The sequence below is a fragment of the Triturus cristatus genome, chromosome 5_1, assembly GCF_964204655.1.
Source record: "Triturus cristatus chromosome 5_1, aTriCri1.1, whole genome shotgun sequence".
NCBI classification, from domain to species: domain Eukaryota; kingdom Metazoa; phylum Chordata; class Amphibia; order Caudata; family Salamandridae; genus Triturus; species Triturus cristatus.
Genome location: NC_140587.1, coordinates 363,649,104 through 363,673,356, shown reverse-complemented (window position 1 = coordinate 363,673,356; position 24,253 = coordinate 363,649,104). Strand labels below are relative to the sequence as shown.

The 24,253-nt window shown below is 41.6% G+C and overlaps 1 protein-coding gene across 2 annotated transcripts in view; it reads left to right on the top strand.

Moving 5' to 3' along the window:
* The window catches only part of LOC146830894 (fibrocystin-L-like), a 1,907,335-nt gene that overhangs the window by 1,399,596 nt on the left and 483,486 nt on the right, over positions 1–24,253 (top strand). For both annotated transcript variants that reach the window (XM_085605084.1, XM_085605082.1), the window contains exons 49-52: positions 13,590–13,726; positions 17,077–18,103; positions 19,234–19,428; positions 21,395–21,546. In XM_085605084.1, coding sequence (XP_085461210.1) covers positions 13,590–13,726; positions 17,077–18,103; positions 19,234–19,428; positions 21,395–21,546 — 1,511 coding nt within the window. The remainder of the gene's footprint in view (positions 1–13,589; positions 13,727–17,076; positions 18,104–19,233; positions 19,429–21,394; positions 21,547–24,253) is intronic.

The following is a 24,253-nucleotide window of genomic DNA, read 5'->3' as shown; positions in this document are numbered from 1 at the left end:
CTTGAGCTAACCATTCTTCTTCTTCAGCTGAGACACTCATGGCCTCAAGCCTCTCGAGCTCCAAATCAAGCTCCCTCATTCTTAATTCATGTGCCAAGGTCAATTTCAATTCTTCCAAGGCATACATCTTCTTGCTCTCCTCCGCCGCCATGTCTGATTGCTTCATTTTCATTTTCATTATTTCCAATTCATGGTTTCTCACCCTTTGATTCTCCTCCAACTCCTCTGGAGTGAGCCCCCTACTGGAATGGGAGCTGCCAGCCCTTGAGACTGGTCTGCCCACGGGCAGATCTTGGTGAACAAAACCATTCTCTTCATTTGCATCATCTTCCTCTTGGGCCTCCCAACAGGCCTTCAAGAATCTTTGTAGCACATCCTTTCTAGATCCGCTTTTCACAGGGCAACCAAGGTCTTTGCATGCAGAATTGCTTGAGCTCCTCAACTTCGTACGAATACAGATCCTCAATGGAAAACTCCAATTCTGCCCTCTCACTTGTTGTCACCTGAGACATGATGCTCTTGAAGAGTTACTCAAAAATAGAAAAATACAGTATGTGGTTGTCTATTGGTCTGCACTTAAACTAGTGATGTACACCAATTACTGTGGGTCAAGTACAAATACAAGTTCAATCCTCACCGCTTACCACCAATGTTAGATCTGGGGGTCTCTAGTTGGCAGGGTAGGTACCACTGTCCAAGTAGGGACCCTTGCTTCTAGTCAGGGAAAGGGGGATACACTGTTAAGATAACCCCTGCTCACCCTCTAGGTAGCTTGGCCTGAGCAGTCTAGGCTATCAAAGGCAATGTGTAAAGTATTTGTACCAACACTCACAGTAACACAGTGAAAACACCACAGATTTACTCCACACCAGTTTTAGAAAAATAAGGTATCTTTACTAAAAACTTCACAAGACCAAATACTACAGACAAACCAACATATAATTCAAAAAGGTTACTTTAAAGATAGTTCAAGAGTTTGCAGAAAGTACTCCAGGATGTAAAAGTCAGTGTCCTGCACAATGAGACTCTCAATGCACAAAATGCGACACTTTCGTGCCCAGCAGTACCTGTAGTTGCGATAAGGTTCCCAAAAGCTATAACAAGGAAGCTTGCAAAGGCGATGCGATACTCCTGAGATCCTGGGGAGGCTTTGCAGCAGCCCTGCTTCACGCAACAGAGGTGGATGCGCCGGCTCCGATCTGTAAGGGGAGGATGCGATGACTTTGGCCTTCGTTGCGTAGGTTTCTTAGGGGGAAGCTTCACGCACAGGTTCGGTGCGACACTCTTCGATGTGGTGCGATGCGTGGCGCAGCGTTGCCTTCCGGCGCCGCAACTCTCGATGCGCCACGGAACGGGACTCTGCGTCGACGCACGCAGCGACTGGAGACTTTCACGCACCGGCAGTGGTGCGGTTCGCAAACTGGTTCTGCGACGACCCTCGGAATGCCAGGAATCTTCACGCTTCGGGACGATGCTCGACGCACTCGGCGATGCGGGGACCCTGCGTGTTGCGATGGTGCCGCGATGAAATTTTCCACGCACTCTCGTCCTTGCGACACACAATCGGATGATGCGTTGGGTACCAGTCACTCTTGTTCACGCTTCTGCTTCCCAGCTCCCAAACACAGCAAAACGACCTCCTGAGGCCCCAAGACTGGGCAAGCATTCCAAGGCAGGTCAGAACTCTCTCAGCAGAGTTCCAGGGGAGCTGGTGGTGAAGTCCTTTTGTTCCTGGGACTTCTTAACAGGGAGCCAGCTCTTCTCAGGCCCTTGGAGATCAGAATCAAAAGAAGGGGACACAGCAAAGTCCTTCCCCTCTCCTTGGCAGCAAAGCAAAACAGCAAGCAGGCAGTCTTCTCCTCTTCAGTCCTTTTCAGCTTTCTCCTTGGCAGAGGTTTCTTCTTAGTTCCAAAGTGATCTAAAATTTTAGGTGTCTGGGGTCCTCTTCTTATACCCCTCCAAGTCTTTGTCTCTCTTTGTTCCAGTGGGGGGATTCCCCTGCTCAAACCGGTTCCTGGGTGTGCTCTCCTCTGGAGCACCTGGTTCCTTTCAGAGTGAGGGGCAGGGTCGTTAGACGCTCAGCAGGAGGTGGAGCCTTCTTTGTGCCAGCAGAGGCAGAGTCCTCAGCCTGGCCAGCAGGGGGTGGAGCCAGCTTTGTGTTTGTCAGGGGCAGCCCTATTCAAACCCAGGGACTACTCCTCCCACCCATCTAAAGCAGATCTCCCTATTCACCCTGCTGCTGACTCATCCAGGCTCCTGGAGCCACCTAGACCATCACATGACACCAGTCAGCCAACCAGCACACAGGCACACAGGAAGGTTAAACAGGAGAATAGCTACTTTCTAAAAAGTGCTATTCTCACACAGTGAATTTAAAAACCATCTTGCTAAAAAGATGTATAATTAAATTCTGAACACAGAGATACCAAACTTGGATTTTCTATCTTGCCCTTATGGGAAGATAGGCATGTAAACAGCCTTCCCCATTCTATCATATGGGCAAGATAGCCTCTCAGCAGTGAAAAACGAAAATGGCTGTAATTCACTACCAGGGCATGTTACACACCTCAGTACATGCCCTACCTTTCAGATACACTGCACCCAGCCCAGGGGGGTACCTAGGGCCACCATAGGGATGCCTGACATGTACAGAAAGGGAAGGATAAGGCCTGGTCAGTGGGTGCACTGGCCAGGTCGACATGGCAGTCCTGGACTGCACATAGGCACTGCAAGCAGGCCTAAGACATCATTTTAGCGCTACTCCTGTGGGTGGCACAATCAGTGCTGCAGCCCACTAGTAGCATTTGAATCATCAGCCCTGGCACACTCAGTGCACTTTACTAGGGGCTAACAGGTGAAACAAATATGCCAATCATGGATAACCAATCAATATAACAATTTATACAGAGAGCATATGCACTTTAGCACTGATCAGCAGTGGTAAAGTGCCCAGAGTCCTATTGCCAACAACCACGGGTTAGAAAAAATAAAGGAGGAAGAAGCAAAAAGTTTGGGGATAACCCTGCAAAAAGGGCCGTTTCCAACACAGTTCATCATAAATGCGCAAGTTATAGTTAATGTAGTGTGCCTACCGAGTTGACAACAATGTGGGCCCGATTCATAAAGGTAAACTGAGATGAAAGTCTAACTTACTTTACTACTTTTGGTATTCACAAAGGGCATTTACGAGTAGTAAAGATATACTTTTGTCTCAATGTAACTTAACGTTTCTCTCAGTTAGACTTAAGACCCAAACTTAAGTTAAACTGAGACAGAAGTGTAATTTACCTACTCGTTCATTGAACCGAAAGTTGTAAAGTTAGACTTTCGCCACAGTTTACCTTTGTGGCTCGGGCCCTATGTTCGGAGGTGCACAATTTATAGTAAATTGAAGGTGGTGCGTAAATAAAAATGTAAGCTAATGTATGTTTAATTTAGGTATGGATTTGTGTAGATAGAATAAGTGAAGGCTTGATGACTATTACTAAGTTTTAGCCTTTAGTTTTTAGATTGAGAAATATATATATCTCCAAGCTGAGTTTTTCAAGTATTTGATTTATTTGATTTATTTTCAGGCCTGAATAACATATATTTAAATATATATATAATATATATATATATATATATATATTTGTTTTTTTTTCTCCAAACGTTGAGTAAAAAACAAACGTGGCGCACACTGTTCAAAGATGATTAATTTATTTTATTTTATTCTGGTCCAAACGGCAGACAAACGCGTTTCGGCCATGCTGGCCTTCATCAATGTCGATGCATACAATGTTTACAATGACTATATACACGTCATATCCCCCCACGTCATCTTTAGTTGAGATTAAAAGAGGACTACACAACATCTCTTTCAAATAACATAGGTCTAAGAGCGGCCATCTTGGACTGAACGAGAGTATAATAAATTCTATATCTCAGGTTCACAAAATTTACAAGAGGCATGCCATGCGTTATTCTATAAGATTATTCTAATTTAATTGTTTAGAGTTCCTTTTTCATTAGGTAAGATTTCGCCCTGAATGGGCAGTTATGGCCTCAACATCTCAAAATGTATCATTTAATTTTTTCCTATGAGTGGGAATTTGACGTTAATTAAAAACAATCAAACAATCTTTACAAAATATCAATTCCTCAGGAGGGGAGAGCATTTAAAACCAGTACAATTCTACTTATTAAGCAATTGATACGTTACTTGATGTCTTATCATGATTAATACTCCTCCTATATTCACCAGATATCAATTGCTATGAAGAAGACAAACAATATTTCAGAACAGTATTTCAATTAATTCACTCATAATTCATTATACCCATCAAAAAACACAACTAAGATTCTTGTTCCATTTCTAGAATCATTTCCTTTTTTCCATTATTGTATTATTTTCCACTTCTTCGTTGTTCTCATCTAATCATTTTCTCTATTCTATATCTTCTCTCATGTTATATTCATTCATCTAATTTCACTGTAACTAATAGAGAGAGAATTTTAGTTCTTTTTCAGGTTATTTCTCTTTTTCTTCTTCCTACAGTCTTTTGCCAACATGTATCCACATTTCTTCTTCACAGTTTAGGCCATTAGGCGCTAAAGTACGAAGTTCTGTAATGTACTTAGATCCTAACTGTCTTAAAACTCTTATCCGGTCACCACCTCTCCTAAGTGGTGGAACCTGAGCCAGACAGAAGAATTTCATTATATTACTGTTGCTTTTATGCCTTTCTGCAAAATGCCTGGCCACAGGGTAATTGCTGTCAACTTTGATTATAGCACGCATGTGCTCTAAGATCCTCTTCTTTGTCTGCTGTATCGTGCTTCCCACATATCGTAAATTGCACGGACACATCAGACAGTAGACTGTGAAGTCTGAATTACAATTAAGTAATTTGGTGACAATTTTAGCTTGTTCACTACCAGGGACAGTGTAGGCTTTCACTACTGCACTGTTTTTACATGCCTTACATTTTAGGCATGGGTAAGAGCCCTTTATATCATGTAGGCTAATGTCCTTTTTAGTGAAATAGCTATGCACTAACATATCCTTAAGAGAAACATTTTTTCTATAGGTTATGCTTGGTTGTATGGTTATCTGCTGGACAATGACTATATCTGCCTGGAGCATAATCCAGTGGTTCTTTAAAATTTGACGAATCTGTCCTGAATCTGAAGAGAAAGTTAGGATGAGTCTAGTAGTATCATCACTATTCTCTTTAAAGGGTTTACTTAGAAGATCTTCTCTTCTTCGTTCTTCTGTCCTAATTGTTATTATTATTATTATTATTATTATTAATTAAATTTGTATAGCGCACAGCTACCCTTGAAAGGGTTTCCCGGCGCATGTGTGTCCACAGCTGTAGACTAAGTAAACGGAGCTAATTACTGAGTGGATAGCCAAGTTTTAAGATCTCGGCGAAACTTGAGATAAGAGGATTCATTTTTCATGAGATTAGGGAGAGAGTTCCAAAGTTTAGGTCCAAGACAGACGAAGGATCGCCCACCCATTCTGGTCAGTTTGAACCTCGGAAGTACTAGATTACCTAGGGTGGAAGAACGTAGGGCTCGGGGAAGAACATAAGGACAAATAAGTTCCTGCAAGTATGCTGGAGAAGAACCTTGCTTAATTTTGAAAATGTGACACAAGGTCTTGAATTTGATACGGCTTTCAATACAAAGCCAGTGCAAATTCTGGAGATAAGGAGAGATGGAGGTTTTTCTAGGAACGTGGCAGAGAAGGCGAGCCAAAGAATTTTGAACCACCTGGAGCTTGTTCAAAAGTTCCTTGCTGCCTCCCAAATAAAGTACATTGCCGTAATCCAGGCGAGAGATAACAAGTGTCTGGACCACAGTTTTTTGCGTGGAGACAGGAAGCATCCAGATGATCTTCCGCAGCCATCTAAGTATGGTAAAACAGATGGCAGCGGTACTAACCGCCTGTTGACGCATGGACAGTTGATTGTCGATGACAAACCCAAGGTTACGGACCTGAGCAACCGGCTGGGGGAACGGACCCATTTCCTGGGGCCAGTGGAGAGGACTCCAAAGATGTTTATGTTTGCCCAAAATAATGACCTCAGTTTTGTCACCGTTTAATTAAAAAAAATTGGCATTCATCCACTCTGATACTTGACGTAAACCACTCTGCAAAGAGGATACAGGCGCTTCTTTAGAAGAAGATAGAGAGAAAATGATTTGTGTATCATCGGCGTAGGAGTAAAGGGAGAGGCCAGCTTCCTCTACGATGGTCGCAAGGGGTCTCACATAGATGTTGAAGAGCAGTGGGCTCAAAGTGGACCCCTGGGGAACTCCATACGCAGATGAGCGAGTAGTGGATGAGGAGCAGGAGGAGAAAACCTGGAAAGTGCGATTACTGAGAAAGGAGGTCAGCCACAAAAGGGCAGAACCTTCAACTCCTGCTGACTGGAGAGATTTTAACAAGATGGGATGAGACACCGTATCGAATGCCGCACTCAGATCTAATAAAATGAGTGCCATAGTCTCACCTCGGTCAAGACAGGAGTGCAGTTTCTCAGTTACCCCCAGTAAGGTGGTCTCTGTTGAAAAATGGGTCCTAAAACCTGATTGAGACGGATGTAGAAAGCCTGAGTTTTCAATGTGAGTTGCGAGCTGAAAATTTACATGTTTTTGTAAAAGTTTAGAAAGCACGGGTAAAAGCGAGATTGGACGGAAATTAGATAGGATAGATGGATAAGCGTTGGGCTTTTTTAGAAGGGGAGCCACCATCGCATGTTTCCAATCTAAAGGAACAAAGGAATCCCATAAGGAGGAGTTTAGGAGCGCCTTAAGAATTCCCAAAACAACAGGAGATAATTGTTTTAAAATATTAGCTGGTAACGGGTCAAGGGGAGAGCCCGATTTTACTGCTTCTAAAATCCGCTCTGGGTACCCTCTCTGTTTAAAGCGCTCCACAGCTTCTTTAGTGGCTATTTTGTAGTCTTCTTTTGTGGTGTTGTTTCTTTTTAAGTGAAGACATTCACCATATGGAATGCTGTTCACCAAACAGCATGGATGTTGACTGGTGAAATGTAAAGTTGCATTACCTGACATAGGTTTACGGAACAACCTGGTCTTTAATGAGCCACTATCAGCATACACCAATAGGTCTAAATATGGTACTTCTTGTTCACTAATAGTACCTGTGAAGTGAAGATTAACATAATTGTTGTTCAAATTATCGATATATTCTTCTAACTCTTGTCTATAACCTGTCCAGGTGAAGAATACATCATCAATGAAGCGGGTCCAGATTCCTATTTTCTGTGCCCACACTTCATTGGAACCCGCCCAGGCCACGTGCTTCTCCCACCAGCCCACGAATAAATTTGCGTAGCTGGGGGCGAAGCACGTGCCCATCGCAGTATCCTGTCTTTGGATGTACAGTTGTTCACCAAAGACAAAAATGTTATTATTTAAACAAAATGATAAAAATTGTAAAATCATCTCATTGTGTTCCGTATATTTGAGTGGTCTAGTTTTTAAAAAGGATTTAATGGCCATTTCTCCCTGGCCATGATGAATACACGTATACAAGCTGGTGATGTCAAGAGTAACAAGCAAGAAAGAATGCTCCCAATTGATGTTGGCAATCAGCTTAATAAAATCAGTGCTATCTTTGATATAGGAAACTAAATCAAATACAAAGGGACACAATACATTATTGACCAAAATTGAAGTATTCTCCAAAAGACTACCCATTGATGAGACTATTGGTCTCCCTGGGTTTTTTCTGTTGTTTTTATGGATTTTTGGGATATCATAGAAGGTTGGAGTGACAGGATGATCTATTTTAATAAAATCATATTCATCTCGACCCAAAATCCCCTTATTTTTCCAAAAATCAATCATTCCATAAAATTCAAGGATGCTTGAAGAAAAAAAAAAAATATATATATATATATATATATATATCAGAAAAAGTCTCTCCAATACCCACAGAGAGGGAACGAGAAGCACTCTACTGCCAGCATATTTTTATTTCAAAACAGGACATCAAACAGGAATGCCCCCCGACGCGTTTCGATATGTTCATCTTACTCATGGGGTAAAGCAGCAGTTGAAACAATGTGTGCTTCGCGCTCATATTTTATACTTTTCAAGCAGACAACCAATGATATTCAACTCTCATGCAAACTACTTTCCCAGCGCATTGTGGTCCCAATAGTCTCTTGAGCACAACGCTAAGCACACATTCGGGGGGCATTCCTGTTTGATGTACTGTTTTGAAATAAAAATATGCTGGCAGTAGAGTGCTTCTCGTTCCCTCTCTGTGGGTATTGGAGAGACTTTTTCTGATATTATTGACGACGTAGCCCGACGCCGCCATGAGACAGCACCACCTCGATAATTATGGCACTCACCGCCTGGATTAATCACGGATGGATGGAGCCATCGCAGATTGTCTGCGTAGAGGGCCTGGCAGCTTTGAAGTAACGCTGCATTCGGGACTGCAAGACTTGGGAAATTCATATGGACATTAAAGAGGTGATCCCACTTGGGTTTTACGAAATGTGTGCTTAGCGTTGTGCTCAAGAGACTATTGGGACCACAATGCACTGGGAAAGTAGTTCGCATGAGAGTTGAATATCATTGGTCGTCTGCTTGAAAAGTATAAAATATGAGCGCGAAGCACACATTGTTTGAACTGCCGCTTTACCCCATGAGTAAGATGAACATATCGAAACGCGTCGGGGGGCATTCCTGTTTGATGTCCTGTTTTGAAATAAAAATATGCTGGCAGTAGAGTGCTTCTCGTTCCCTCTCTGTGGGTATTGGAGAGACTTTTTCTGATATATATATATATAAAATTGAAGGATGAAACTTGTATGATATGTATATCATACAATTTTGGAGGCCTGGCCCCATTTCTCCACCACTCTGCAAACGTGACTTCTAGTTTAAAAAAAAAGTAAATTTGCTGAAAATAACCCCAAAGGTTACAGGGATGTTAAAGTTAGGAAATGGAATAAAAAACTATAGAAATTCACTGAAAAAAAACAAAGGTTACAGAGGCGTCATACTTAGTGTCACGTTTCACTCATACAAAACCAGAGAAATTCAGCAGTTATAGGTAGCTGAGCTAACTATAACTTGCGCCCTCGCAATGCATTGCTTATGACCTCACATATTACATCACACATGCCATGGTCAGTCACTAATGACTTCTCAAATGACATCACTTGTGACATCATCCACAGAGTCTCTGACACCCACTCACACCCCAATATAACCTTTCCTACACCCACACCAACTTCCACACAACCATTCTCAAAACCTTTGACACACCCATACCAGTACTTACATGCCCACTCACTGATTAATAGGTCTACACACACATCCCCTCAGTCACCCATACCGCCACTCACACACCAAATCACTCACTAATACAGCCACTGATATGTCCACTCATATACCCATACAGTCACCCCTAGAGTTACACACTCACCTACTCACTCACCCATAGAGTCAATCACACAGCCACTTACTCATTTATACAGTTACACACACACACCCACACACTCACTTATTCATAATGATACTAACACATACTCACTCACCTATAGTCACTGACACAAGCACACACTCACTTACTCACACAGTCACTCATACACCAACACTCACCGATGCTGCCTTTCACATATGCAGCTACTCACCCATATACCACTGACACATTCATTCACTCACCAACACACCCATACACACACTCAGTCAACCACACAGCTCATCACAAATGTACTCACTAACCCATACAGTCATGGACTCACCCACTTACTCATCTATTTAGGCAGTCACACACACACCCTCCCCCACCCACATAGATACTCATACATCCATACAGGTACTCACACAACTAATCAATCACCCATACAGCTACTCAAATACCCACTCACAAACCCATAAAGACACAATGAGACACCAACTGACAGACTGATACAGACATTCACACAAACTAGTCACTCACCCATACATTCACCAAGACACCTAATCACTCCCATAAACAGTCAGTCTAACACCCACTGAATCATCCATACAGGCACTCATACACCCACTGATTCCCAAATGCACCTTGGTATATATATTTAACAATCATAAAAGTTTTAAAAACACTAACAGTCATAGGATGATGTCAATAGTGACGTCATTTGAGATGTCATCAGTGATGTGACTGACTATGTTGGTCACTTGGCCACATCACAATAGGAGGGGTTTTAACTTTCACAGCATCAATGTGACAGAGAAGCTATTGGCATATAAAGATGTCTCATATATTGAGTAATGGAAATAATGTAAAAAAATGAAACTGAGTCCTGGTTTACAATTGATAAATCCATTGGAGGGTGTAAATTAAAATTCAGAAACAACTATGGTAAGGCTTGCGGAAACCACACAAGTCGAATAGATAGTCCATGACTAGAGCACAGTAGAGGGTGCTGAAATGTATGGAGTAATGTTGTCATTTATTTAGCATAAACATTGAAAGGACACTCCCTAAAAATTGAAGGATTCACAGAAAACTGATAAATCCATTGGAAGAGGTAATGGAAAATAGAAAACAACAATTGTTATGTTCAGAGAAACTACAGAGCCCAAATTGAAACGAAATCTCTGCACAGAGCACGCTAGAGGGTGCGGCAATATACGAAGCCAAGCTGGCAATGTACAACACTACCGGAAATAGATATTGAAATGCCACTCTCTGAAAATCAAAGGCTTTACATGGAAAAGCCATAATTTGGGACATGACATGATATGTTAAAATTAAAACTCATGATGAATGTTCTGAAATGTTAAGATGTTTTATACACTTTTTTAGTCATGCGTAATTTGCACATTTCACAGTTTTTATAGTGAGCACCCCTATTGTAGACAACTACAATTCCTAGACTATGTGGTAAAGTCACAATGCAGTAAAAAATGTATGAAAATAGCAAAAAGACTAATTGACAAAATATACAGTGAGCAAGGTCCCAGGGGGACCGAACAACCATTAAAACAAGGGGGTACCCCTAAGACGATATAGGTAGTGCAAAAGGGGTATCAAAAAACAAGAGTGCACTACCTATTTATTTTCAAAAGAACGCAATAAAGTCGTCAAGTATAATGCTCCAGCTATACCATGTGCTCAAGTCAAGGGAATAAAAAAGGAAAAATAAAAATAATAGTTTAATCAAAACATTTTATTTTAATTTTACTATTGTCATCATAAAATATATACAACGAAATGGCATTGATCCTTGAAAATGAAAATTCCCATGGACTACCTTCCATATCATTCATACATACATACATCCTAACACTCACATAACCCATTCTAACTGTGAAAGCACATTAAACATTAAACATTCATCAAACATGATGCCCAAAACTGATATCAATTCCCTATACAGATAACAGAAACTTTTTGTTAAAGTATATCTATATATATCCTTTCGTCAATCAGTTAGATTTCAGGTTCATGATCCACTTTTGGTGCGTGCTAACATCAAAGATAGCACGAAAACTAGAATCAATGGGTAAAAGGAAAAATGGTCAAATCAATATGGATATATAATATTTGATTCAAACAATGAAATGCATAGGGAACAGGGATTTATGATTTCCCAGAGACACGCCGACACGCGTTTCGGTGTTGCCACCCCCAAAAATCGGGGTGTCACCTTCTTCAGGGCGTAACTGTGCAATCAAAACAGGAGTCCATGGGGTTCTGATGAACAATGGAAGACCAAACAGAGTAAGTTAGTCTGCTGGAAGAGTTGAAGTGGTGTAAAAAAGTTCAATGGAAGAATCTGTATAAAGATAATTATAAAAGGTGATCGAAGACAGCGTTATTCAAAATAATGCTAATGAATTGGAGTTCAGGCTTTATCCACCAGATGGCGTCGTCAACCGGTAAGTGATCGACGTCAGGCAAAACTTTTGAATAAAGACGTCAAAACAGCCGGCGCCTAGTGTTCAACAGTGGTCTGAGGTTCTAGATTTTATATGTTAAGATGATAGAGGGAAGAGCCGGTAGCGAAGGCAGTCTAAATGACCGATTCGAGAGCTTAAAAAGTTCAGTATAATGGATGTCAGAGCATCGATCGGCAGCAGGCGGTAATCCACGAACGCCCGCAAGGGGGACCGAAACCAGTTGTGTATTTGTTTGTAACAAACTGAGGATACAACCAATAAAATAGATATTGGATTTACAACATTGGAGTGTGACCCGTGTTGTACTGAGAGAAACAGTGCTTGTGGAGACAATATGCAGCGGCTTGGACCTGTCGCAACTGAGGACGCACTACCAAAGTGCGCCATGATTCACGCAAAGGTAGACTGAGAGAGGAAATATGTATATATATATTACCCACTGAAAGTAGCCAGTAAGTAGTTATAGTTACGACCAAAGATTCCATAGGAAAAGCGTTTTTTGTTTCCCCAATAACTTTGGCATAACCTGACGAGTCTTCACAAACTTTTTTTTAAACTTCTTGTTTTGGTTCAGCTGCTATGTTGAAAGTTTCGGAGTGATCGTCAAACGGGGGCCCAAAAAAAAAGAGGGGTCCCAAAGCGCGTTTTCCCCATGTTATGTTACATGTTATGTTATGGGGATTTTTCATTTTTTGAACATGACTAAAGCCTGAACCACTGAAAGAAATTACATCACATCGGGCACAAATCTAGAAGTTGGTCCAGAAACTGTGCTTTTTGCAATTTGGTGTGAATTAGTTCAGTAGTTTCAGAGATGTTCAAGTTTAAAAAACATGGATAGCTAGGAGCCCAACATCCTACTGAGACCCTACAGAAATTTGATTGGCTGCCAACACTTCAACCAGGTCAGACAGAACTGCTGGATTCTGTTGTTCTCAGCACCAAAGTAGCACTTCAAGAAACTGCATTTTAAGGTCATACTTCCAAAGTGCATATATTTAAATACTGTATGGTGGATTTTTCTCGTTTTGGTCTTGTTTTAACTATATAAAAATATTGGATATTTTTCTAAAATGGTGTAGTGTCCTTTCGTAGTGTTTTCACTGTATTACTGTAGGTTATGTGCAAATGCTTTACAAACTGCCTCTGAGATAAGCCTAACTGCTCGTGCCCAGGTACCAAGTGGGTGAGTGGGGGTTATTATGGGAGTGTAACTTCCTTTTCCTGACTAGAAAGAAGGGTCCCTATTTGGACAAAGGTGCAAACCCTTGCCATGTAGAGACCACCATTTCTAACACCATCTATACTAGAAAGTGCATATTAGGGAGTACTCAATGTTAAAACATGCAAGCCAAACAAACAGGAAAATGGGGGGTCCATGTAATACTCTATAAGATCTGGGTTTGCCAGAGAGGTCAGATAGGGTCAGTATCATGACAAACACCATTTATTGCAGTTATTTCTTTGGTAACTCTAACAGTAGCTACAGATTCCAAGGATAGGATACCGACGCCAGGGGAAACAGGTAAGTGGGAAGAAAGAGAAAAAGCACTTTCAAACAATTACAAATATTGAAGTAGCCCTTAGAGCCTCTACATTTTGCCTCCTTTCTCCATTTTTCTAATACTATAGCTCATTCCTCTTCTATCAACAATTTACAGGCGAATTTGCCACACAGACATGTTTCCAGGGGCGCTTTGGTGAAGAAATTGGCAGTGATCAGTTTGGTGGTTGCATCATGTTCCACGCGCCGCAGCCAAACAAACAACTTGCAATTGGGAGGATTGAATACGTTGAGGTATTTTGCTTTCTCTGTTTTATTTAACAATTAGAAATGTGATAATGCCAACATAATTCTTCTTTTCGAATAAAGGAAATGTTTATCATATAACTTTTTATAAATTCCGCTGTATTTCCAGGAAGGATAATTTTATAGGCATCAATGATTGCTTGGATTTCTCTGACTCAAAGCAGAGTAAATTAATTATTATTCAATTAGGCTTCATAAAATGCTATATAGAAATATGTGCACTACAGTTGGTTATTTTCAGCTTCAGGCAACGGCCAATACTATTTAGCTCATGATTGCTAAGAATAAGTCTTTACCCTCCAAGGGCCTTTTTTTCACAATCATTTTTTAAGTCTGCCCCTTCCTAATATATTTATTTATTTAGAAATTTGTTAGCTGCTACACCATCTTCTCAGTGTCCTCTTAGTGCTTTAATAGTCAGATGAGAACCAAACAAAAGTCTTTTAAAAGGGGAGTTAGCATTCCAACAGATGTGTAGAATGAACCAAGATCTGTCATTCTTTAATTGGTCCCATGAAGACATAAGACTCAATTGATAGCCTGTTTACAATTTTCTTCTTTAAAGAATTTCCTAAGTTGGAGGTGATGGACTTTTTGAAAACAGGTGCTAAGGAAGCTCCATAGTTTTGTATTCTGGAACTGCAAGGATTTTCAACAATCTTTGGTGTTTTAAAGGATTGTTGTTGGATCAGGTGAGCTGAAGACGATAACAGGTCCATTGCTGAGGAAGAAAGCTGGGCACATTTCCAAAGGTCTCCAGGGCCTGTGCCCCAGGACGCGCCTTGCATATTGATCTTGAATCTAGGCTGAAGCCAATATAGATATTTCAACAGCAGTTCAATGTGATGCCTACTCTTGAAGTGCAGACACATTCTGGCTACTGTGTTATGTCCTCTTTGGAGACTGATGATGAGATTTTTTATGAGCTGAAATACTATATATGCTGATCATCCTTCATCACAAAACATTTTTTAATGATAACTGAAATATATGCACATATGGTCATTGTCTTTTTCCCTGTAATAATAGAGAATGCACAAAGAACCTAAAATCATCAGGTTGTGGTGGCAGAGAATGTGCTGATTTGTTGTTTTCATTCCTCCTATAGTTTGTACTTGTTACTCTTCATTGACAAATGAAGTTCCAGTTGCAAATTCAGGTGGAAATTTAAAACTATAACAACCTATGGTCTCCATGTTGCATGACTTCTACTCTGAATAAGTCAGGGCTGCTTGGCTTAAAATTAAGTCTTCATCCCCCAGTGCATAAATATTAGTCTAAAAAGATGGTCTACATCTAAGATGATGGAAATCACAAAGCAACAAAATCATACATATGGGGATATCACTTATAATGACTGGGATTTGATATTAGAAGCCCTCAGAGAAAAACATGATGGACACACCACTAATGATGCAATTCATCCTAGAAAGTCCAAATTCCATCCTAAATATTTCACCAATGAAATTGAAAGGAAATGAGTCCTGATATAGGGCATACCCCATGTGCAAGTCATTCATCAAGTTAAAATTAAACAAAAAGCTCATCTTTCGGAATAACTAAACCGGAAACAACTTTTGTCACAAAATGCATACACACAAAAAATGTTAGGAACAAATCAGACTGGTAAAAAAAAGTCTAAGATAAATTGTAATTGTATGTTTTAAGTTGATTGAAAAGGGATGGAAAGTGAACTAAATGATGCAACTAGCTGGAGGAATTGAACGACCCTGAAACAGATGCATACAAGTTGACAATTGTGTCTGTGTGTAAAATCCAAGAGCAATTTAAATAAAATAAATTAGGTCAGCATGGGCAGCAGCCTTCCTGTTTAGCACCTAGTCCAAAAAACACACCAAACAACAAAGATTAATACAAATGCCCCAAGAAAACTCTGTAGAGAGAAGGCCTTTTAAGCTTGTGTTTCCAAAGTAGAAATTATTTTATACTATAGAGGGTGAAAACGAGCCACCATCAAGACTGCTGGGCAGATTTATGTAGTGATTGGGATTACGGAACTCTCAGTACAAGAATATATCATGCAATGCCACTGATCATTTTGCTGAAACATTAAGCATTTCAGATCTTATTGTAAACATCAAGTTAAAGATTAGTCTGCATCTCAAGGGGAATGGAATTCCAGATCTTGGAGGTGCTTTAGGAGATGCTGTTCTTTTAAAAATTCTTTTAAGATAAGTGTGTCACAGCTTTGCAGAAAGGTACTTTGGGCTTTCAAAGTGGAGAAATAAATACACTACTGAAGCCAATTTAAATAGACTTTCAAATTCAATAGGCAACCTCTGGACTGGGACGACTACAAGATCAGGTAGTTTAGTGCCTAATACCAGCCTTACTGCAGTGTGTAAGGCTGCCATAAAAGGCCAAATTGAGTTACAGATATAGCAGAGAGGAGAGTTGCAACAATAAGGCCTACTTGTAACACTACGTGTGACGTTTGGAGCAGGCCAGCAAATCAGAATGCTCCCTTAGCTGGGTATTACTAAGGTTAAAGCGCTTTAACTTTGCTTCAACGTGCTGTGGCCAAGCTCTGGTCTAAATAGCATGTGCTGTGGGAGGACCTTGTTCTTCTGAGACATTGGGTTCAGGCACAGCTGTCTTTTCTCCTTCCCTTGCTGCTTCTGAAGAGGCTGGGGTAGCTCTGCACAAGCTATTCACCTAGTTAGTAAAATGAGTGCCAGCATCTGCTCCCGCATTGCTCCCTGTTTTTGGTGGGGGTTGCTAATAGTCTGATTGCAGTAACACGTGTTTGAAACATTGTGATATTGAGTGATCCATTGGAAAACAATAAAGTGGCTGAGGGTCAATAATGGCCGGTATGGACCTTCTGATTCAACATTTGAAGCTCTGCCTTTCTTTTTTACAGGTAATTTAGACCATACTACACTCAGTGGTTGGAATGTTTTAATACTGTAATTGCACTTTTGCCTCAGGGCACAGCAGTTATTGAAGGCACCTCTGACTCAATATAAACCTTCAACCTTGCATGGAGCTCAGGCCTCTAACATGGGTCAAGGGCCATCATCAACTGCTACCGCCCTCTGCAGCAAACCATAATGCTGTACTAGCAGTTTAGAAACGTGTAGATCAAAAATGTAAGTATTTTGTAAGAAGCTGAATCCTTTGGTTTTAGATTCAATTCATAAGCAATTCCACATTCCACATTCCATTGTCTCAAGTTTAATATTGACTTAATGAGTTCCTAAAATGTCATATAACTGTGCTAGAGGCCTCCTAAGGGAGGTACTGGGGTGTCGCATGTTACTTAATATCCAATAGTATTGGCCTTACAGTGATATATATTGGTTTCATTTTTACAGGTATTTCATGCTGGTCAAGCATTTAGATTGGGACGGTACCCCATACACTGGCATCTGATGGGTGATATGCAGTTTACGTCTTACGTGAGAGGTTGTGCAATTCATCAGACGTACAACAGGGCTGTGACCATTCACAACACTCACCATCTTCTTGTGGAGAATAATGTGATATTTGATATCATGGGAGGAGCTTTTTTCATAGAAGATGGAATAGAGCATGGCAATATTTTGCAGTACAACCTTGCAGTGTTCGTCAGGCAGAGCACAAGTCTTCTCAGCGATGATGTTAATCCAGCTGCATTTTGGGTGACTAATCCAAACAACACGATCAGGCACAATGCTGCAGCAGGCGGAACCCACTTTGGTTTCTGGTACAGAATGCATGACCACCCTGATGGTTCTTCCTTTGACCCAAATATTTGTCAAAAACAGATTCCTCTTGGAGAGTTCTATAACAACACTGTCCACTCTCAGGGATGGTTTGGGATCTGGATTTTTGAGTCCTATTTCCCCACACAGGGTGGCAGCTGCTATTCCCGTACTCCACAGCCTGCCATATTTGATTCATTGACAACCTGGAATTGCCAAAAAGGAGCTGAATGGGTAAATGGTGGTGCTCTTCATTTCCGGAATTTTCTAATGGTAAACAATGATAATGCTGGCATAGAGACTAAGAGAATACTCCTCGACTATGTTGGAGGATGGGGGGAGACCAACGGAGCTGTCATAAAGAATGCCACCATTGTTGGGCATTTGGATGAGCTTGGACTAGGTGCTACATACTGCTCTTCCAGAGGCATTATCCTTCCCTTTGATGAAGGACTTACAGTTTCTATGACAAAGTTCATAAATTTTGATCGCAGCTGTGCTGCCATTGGTGTGACCTCTGTCGCTCGGGTGTGTACAGACAGATGCGGTGGCTGGAGTGCAAAGTTTGATGGGATCCAGTTTGTTAACACAAGTAACAAGGCTGCATTCAGATGGGAGCATGAAGTTGTTCTGATTGATGTTGATGGATCACTTACAGGTAATTGCCATTAACTCAGTATTAAATATGTATTGAAATGTTACTCCCATTCGAGCTTAATGGCAGCACTGAGACAATGTGCCAGCTGATAATCTGAGGGACTTGTGACTGAGGCTCTCTCACTATTTGTGAAGGAATGTGAAATTGAGATATATCTTGACACCATTAGAGAGCCGTGTTAACTTTACAAGTGTAGTTTATGAATAGGAATAGTCTTTCTCTTTTGTAGATGTGTGTGCTTTATTACCATGTCCCTCTTAAACCCCTCTTAAAATTTCCCCATAACCCCTCTCAGTTAGCAGTGAATGTTCCCCATTTACAGTCACTTTCTCTCCTCACTCCCACATTTATTACAAAGTAATAAGCTTACATGTGTAGAGATCTCCACCACCTTGGCGAAGATCTCTGCACAGAAAAGATAAGAGAGGTGGTAGTCTGCACCATTGGGTTTTGTAAATAGCCTTTTGTGATACGTGTGCAGTACTAATTATAATACAAAATGCATTTTGTGAATATTCCCCTAAACTTGTTCCTCATACCTCAAAAGACAATAAAGAAGTGTAGTACCTTGGGATTAACTGGGATGCATGGTCAAGTGTCTACATTTAGCTCCAATTGGCGGAATTATTGCAAGGGTGCCGGAAACTAAAAATTAATTTATTATTAATTGTAAATTGTATTCTATATTTTGATTTACCGGTCGCAGATCACATCATAATGTTTATATTGATGCACCTCATTTCCATTTGCTAGTTGATGCTCAGTTACAGTGATATGTCCTTATTGGGAGGGAAGGCATTCCTATATATTAGCTTCTCATATTATCGTTCTTAATCGGTTAGACGAAAGCAGGTCTGGGTGAGCAGCCATTACATGAAAATTCCTAATATGAGTGACTGAATCAATATGTTGCCACTGACTTTGGCAAGAGTTTTTCCTGGTCAGTCCCCACCAATCCAAACCAGTTTTACTGGACACCTTACACTTCCTAGTGGCGAATGTGCCTGGTTTGAAACATTGTGATATCCATTACGAATGTGCATCTGAGGAATCAATCACAGTAACCGTGGTACTGATGTGGAGTGACACATCTATTGTCTGGCTAATGTAAGGCGTATGTGTTTTTCCAGCAGGTGCCGCGGGCCGTAAAGTAGTTCCCAGAAGTGCTCTTCTGAATCCCTCAGAGTGCAGCCGAAGCGCGGAGTGGAGTTTTGGCTTTGATGGTTTTATTTGCAATTCATCAGTCAGTTTTCATCGTTTGGCCTTCAACAATCCTTCACCATCATCGCTTATTGGACAGGATGTCATTCTTTCCAATGCTTATGGTAACATAGTTTGTGTATTTTCATGAAATCAACACAATCCATAAAATACGCTAAAGCTAGTAAGAAATTAAGACAACCAAAGACATGGTGAAAATCTATTGCATAAGGAGGTTCAGGCGGGAACGCATCATTGCTTTTCACCATGTCTTTGAAGTGATTGTAGCATGAAACTTATCTTGGTGTCTTAATTGGTTGCTCAGCCTTGGAATTTTGTTGTTGGGCCACGCAGGATTTCCTGCACGAAACGGATGCAATTAAATTGGAATCCAAGAAACAATACATTCCAGGTCGGTCTGGACTTCGGTTTTTGAGCAGTACACCATGGGAGCTTTTCTTTGCTGCTTGTGGAATTTATACTTCAGAAGCAGGGATTCCGTAAAACACATGTTGGCTACTTCAGTGCTATGTTTTTCAATGTAGCAATTTGGTTATTTGAACAAATTTCAAATATGTATGATCTTTTAGTAATAATTGAGTGCTATTGATATTGATTCTTATTTATTATTTGATAGGTGACAGATTGTCATGATACTGTGTGTATCAGCAACAAAAACAGTAATATCAGACCAACAACTTTTCTTTGTGGTTTACACATCTTTACTGTATACTTATGTTAACTCCCCACGACCCTTATTACATTCAATTAACTTTTAATTAGCTGGATAAACTGACAATTGTGGGTGAGAGCGCAGGGCCACTTTTCAGTTTATCCACTTTTTTTTTACAATCCCAACCAAACCCAGTTCCCTCCACTTGGGTAAACACCTAAAACCTTCACATTATGATGTCTCACTGTGTATATAGTAGTTAAACTCTTCTCCACCTCCCTTGACCTCAATACCACTTTTCAAAACGACATTCACTCATACAACTTCCCCGGGGATGGCTGTGTTAATATTTGCACCTGATAGAATCTAATCCCTCCTGGGCAGTGGCGGCCGGCACAGGTAAGAGTAATGAGGTGAGGCGGGGGTTGGGTAAGTTGATATATGATGGGAATAGTAAAATTAAATTTAAAAAAAGAAAAAAACTTTTACCTTGTGTTCGACGCATCGCTGATTCGATGATGCGGCAAGTACAAGGTAAGTGGTTTTATTAGGATGAATGCACTGCCCCCAGGGCAGCCGCATTCATGCGAGAAACGGAGCGGCTGCTTTGAAGCCGCACCATGTTTCTAAGTGCAGGCTGGAACCCGCCTTTACTTTAAAGGGAGCTTACATATTCCCTTTTCCAGGCGGGTGCAGTGAGTGACTGCACCCACCTGCAAGGGGATGTCTGAGGGGTCCATGGGACCCCCTTTACCCCCTCCAGATTGCTGCCATCAGGGAGTACACTGACAGTGCGCCACCTTTTAGGTAGTGCACTGTCAGGGGGCCTCCTGACAGCTCCTTTGTCTCTGTCCCCACATCTATAATACAGCACCGGTGCAGAGGCAAAGGGATTTCCTCATTTGCATGGAGCTATGCCCCATGCAAATAAGGGAATGTCCTCTGATGATAATACTAAAGTGCCACGGGGGCACGCAAAGCGGGCGTAAACAACTATTGTACCCCTGGTGTACTTCCGTAATATGTCCCCTAGTTTGCTAATTGTATTTATTTAGCATTTAATTATCTGCCAATTACAAGTTTTGCCTTAAAAAATGTTGCATTATTTACGGATTTTGGTACTTACCTTGCCAAAATGTGGATTTTCTGTTAATGACCAGGCACTGTTAAATTCTGTTCAATTTGATCTATTGACATTTTCTGGGTGATGTAGATTTTATCACACCTGGTAATTACCAGATGCAATAAAGTACTCATAAACCATAATTCCGAACTCTGAGCCAACAGGAGCTGAAGCAAGGGTCATAATTTTCCATCCCACTCATAATGAGAGGCTCAGACTGCCACTCGCTATACTTGTATTCTTATCAACTTATAGGTGCCAGTTTTATGATGCTGTCATGTGTTGTGTTTTGTAGGTGTCAGCACTGTTCCTTATCTGCAGCAACGCCTGACTCATGCGCCCGGCTGGATGGCTTTGCTCCCAAATGCAAACTCTATCAACTGGTATTTTCATGTTGCAGAGTTCCTCACAAACATATCATACACTGCCACATTTTATGGATTTAAGGTAACTGACTAAAATATACCTATAACTTCCATTCAACACTAGTAAACATTTTAGACAATGTCTGAAATTGAATTTTAAAAATGATCTCTTTATTTCGCATTAGCTGCTTAAAACACCTCAGTGTACTTCTTGACTGACAAGCCTGTATTTGCTTCATTTTTAGGTCGAGCCTGAACAGCGCATGCGCTGTAGATGATCTCTTACACCTTCTTTGTGGAGTCTGACTCCTCCTATGGTTAGGATTGGCGTGTGTGAATGTCAGTTAAAAATAGTAGCCTGCAAATGGCTACTGGTCGGTGCATGTCCCACCTCTTCTGAAAAATTTACTCCCACGGAGTATTGCTGCGGGAGCGAGCAGCTGCGCGCACGTTGGCTGCTGCAGAGGGACGCACGTTAGCTCTGTTACATCTTCTTTGTGGAGCCAGACTCCTCCTATGGTTAGGATTGGCTTGTGTGTATGTCAGTTAAAAATAGTAGCCTGCAAATGGCTACTGGTCGGTGCATGTCCCTCCTCTTCTGAAAAATGTACTCCCACGGAGTATTGCTGCGGGAGCGAGCAGCTGCGCGCACGTTGGCTGCTGCAGAGGGACGCACGTTTGCTCTGTTACATCTTCTTTGTGGAGCCTGACTCCTCCTATGATTAGGATTGGCTTGTGTGTACATCAGTTAAAAATCATAGCCTGCAAATGGCTACTGGTCGGTGCATGTCCCACCTCCTCTGAAAAGTTTACTTCCACTGAGTATTACCGCAGGAGCGAGCAGCTGCGCACACGGTGGCTGCTGCAGAGGGATGCACGTTTGCTCTGACAGCTCTTCTCTCAATGTGTATTTGTCTGTCAGGAACAGTGCTTTCAAGCCGCCTACTATGGATTGACTAGATGACCTTTTTGTCAGCATGCTTTTAATTTGATATATGTAGTCTTTTATTTACATTACCGCATCTATTTACATTACGCATCTCATAAGTAATTTCCCCATCTTTCCCCACCCCCTCACACAACACTGGTTGCCCCACCCCCCTGAGATCGCTGCTTTTTAATGAAAATTTGATCAATTATATAGTGTGAGCACTTGGGTGATTAAGTGATTTTACTCTTTTGCCTTCACATGTCACAGGAAAACATGACGTTTGCTTCGTTGCTTCGCTTTAGCTTGCGGCTTACTCGATTTGATTAGCGCAGTTGCCAAAGACTCGTGATGTCATTATGCTGCGCATGCTGTGTTGTGGGTGGCACACTTGTCTCCCTCGATTTCTTTTCCCTGGACCACCCCCACCCCCCGAATCGGGGAGGCGGTAGCACCCGGAGTCTGGACGTATGGTGAGTACTGGTGGCGAGGGGCCTGTTGTCTCACGGAGAGATGGGCAGTGTGCAGATGGGAGCAGCCCCGGGGGGGGGGGGGTTTCACAGACTTTGGGCAGCGCTGGCCACCCTGTTCCAGTCTCCCACGGGCAGTCAGTGTACTGCCAAGGCTAGTCGGTTCCTTCTTCCTCTGTCGGTGTGTGCTGAGACTCGGCGCCTTCACTGATCCACAGAGTCCACTGTGCGCCCTGGGCATCTCCCACACAGGTGTTGGTTGGCACCTTGTGAGAAGCCCCCACTGGTCGCAATCCCTCAGCCCCTGTCCTGCTGATGATGACTGGTGTTTGCTAATGGGCAGTGAAGTGTTGGGTACCTTCTCACTAGCACGTTACTCTGGTGTAGCATCACATTAGAGAGATCTGTGCTTTTCATCCAGTGTCAACCAGCCCTTGTTTACAGGGACAAACTGTGCTTGATATGATGACTAGCCTAAAATTGTTCATTTTTATCATGACCCCTGTAATTATTCCTTCAGCCCTGTGCATATCAGTGGAAACCTAAGTTGGTTGTTGTAGTTCTTGGAGAAGACTCCTTAAAACTTAGAAAGGCTAAGGGGCAGTGTTTTTATGCATACATCTCAGCACAGTGAGCCTCTAAGGATAATGAATTTGGGTGTATGTGTTTGACAATCCCATTGAAGGTAGTAGTGAGGAATGGTTCATTTGGAGGGTGACGAGTCTTTGCTATTGAGTTGAGTGACCCAGCTGAGGTTTGTGGTAACCATTTGGGATGGTGGACAATAGTACAAGGGCTTTGCAGAATTTGAAACGTATACATATGTGTAATGTGGCTCTCAAGTGGTGCAAAAGTGATGTCCAAATAATGTTATTAACTCGTTTTAAGTAGATAAGTTGTCGTATACATCTGGTGACTGTACTGATGAGTAATATAGATCTTGTGACTGTACCAATGACTAAGATAATGCAATACTTTTGGTGCAATACGAGCCAGGCCCACTACTTTCATAGTAAGCTTGACAATTGTACTGCAGCATTTATATTATGTTTACTACCTCTATGTGTGTTGCTGAAGCACTTGCCTTAATGAGCAGCAGGCTACACGGTGTAGAGTGTGTGGTGGAGAGATAACGTTTTGATCCTATGTGGAAAGGGTTTTCTGGCTGTGTGTGACTACCACTGAGGTGCTGTTATGGGATGCTGTGCATAGCAGTGTGTTGGATGACAAAGAGCAAGAGACAGATGCATAGTTTTAGGTTTCTCTGTATGCTGGTAGCTTTGAACAGCTCTGCATGTCCCTTATGGGTTTTCCTGATATAGATAAAATCTGAGGTTTTGTTTATAGTTGTGGTCCTGAGCTGCCATGGTTGAAGGGAGAGAGAAGTGAGT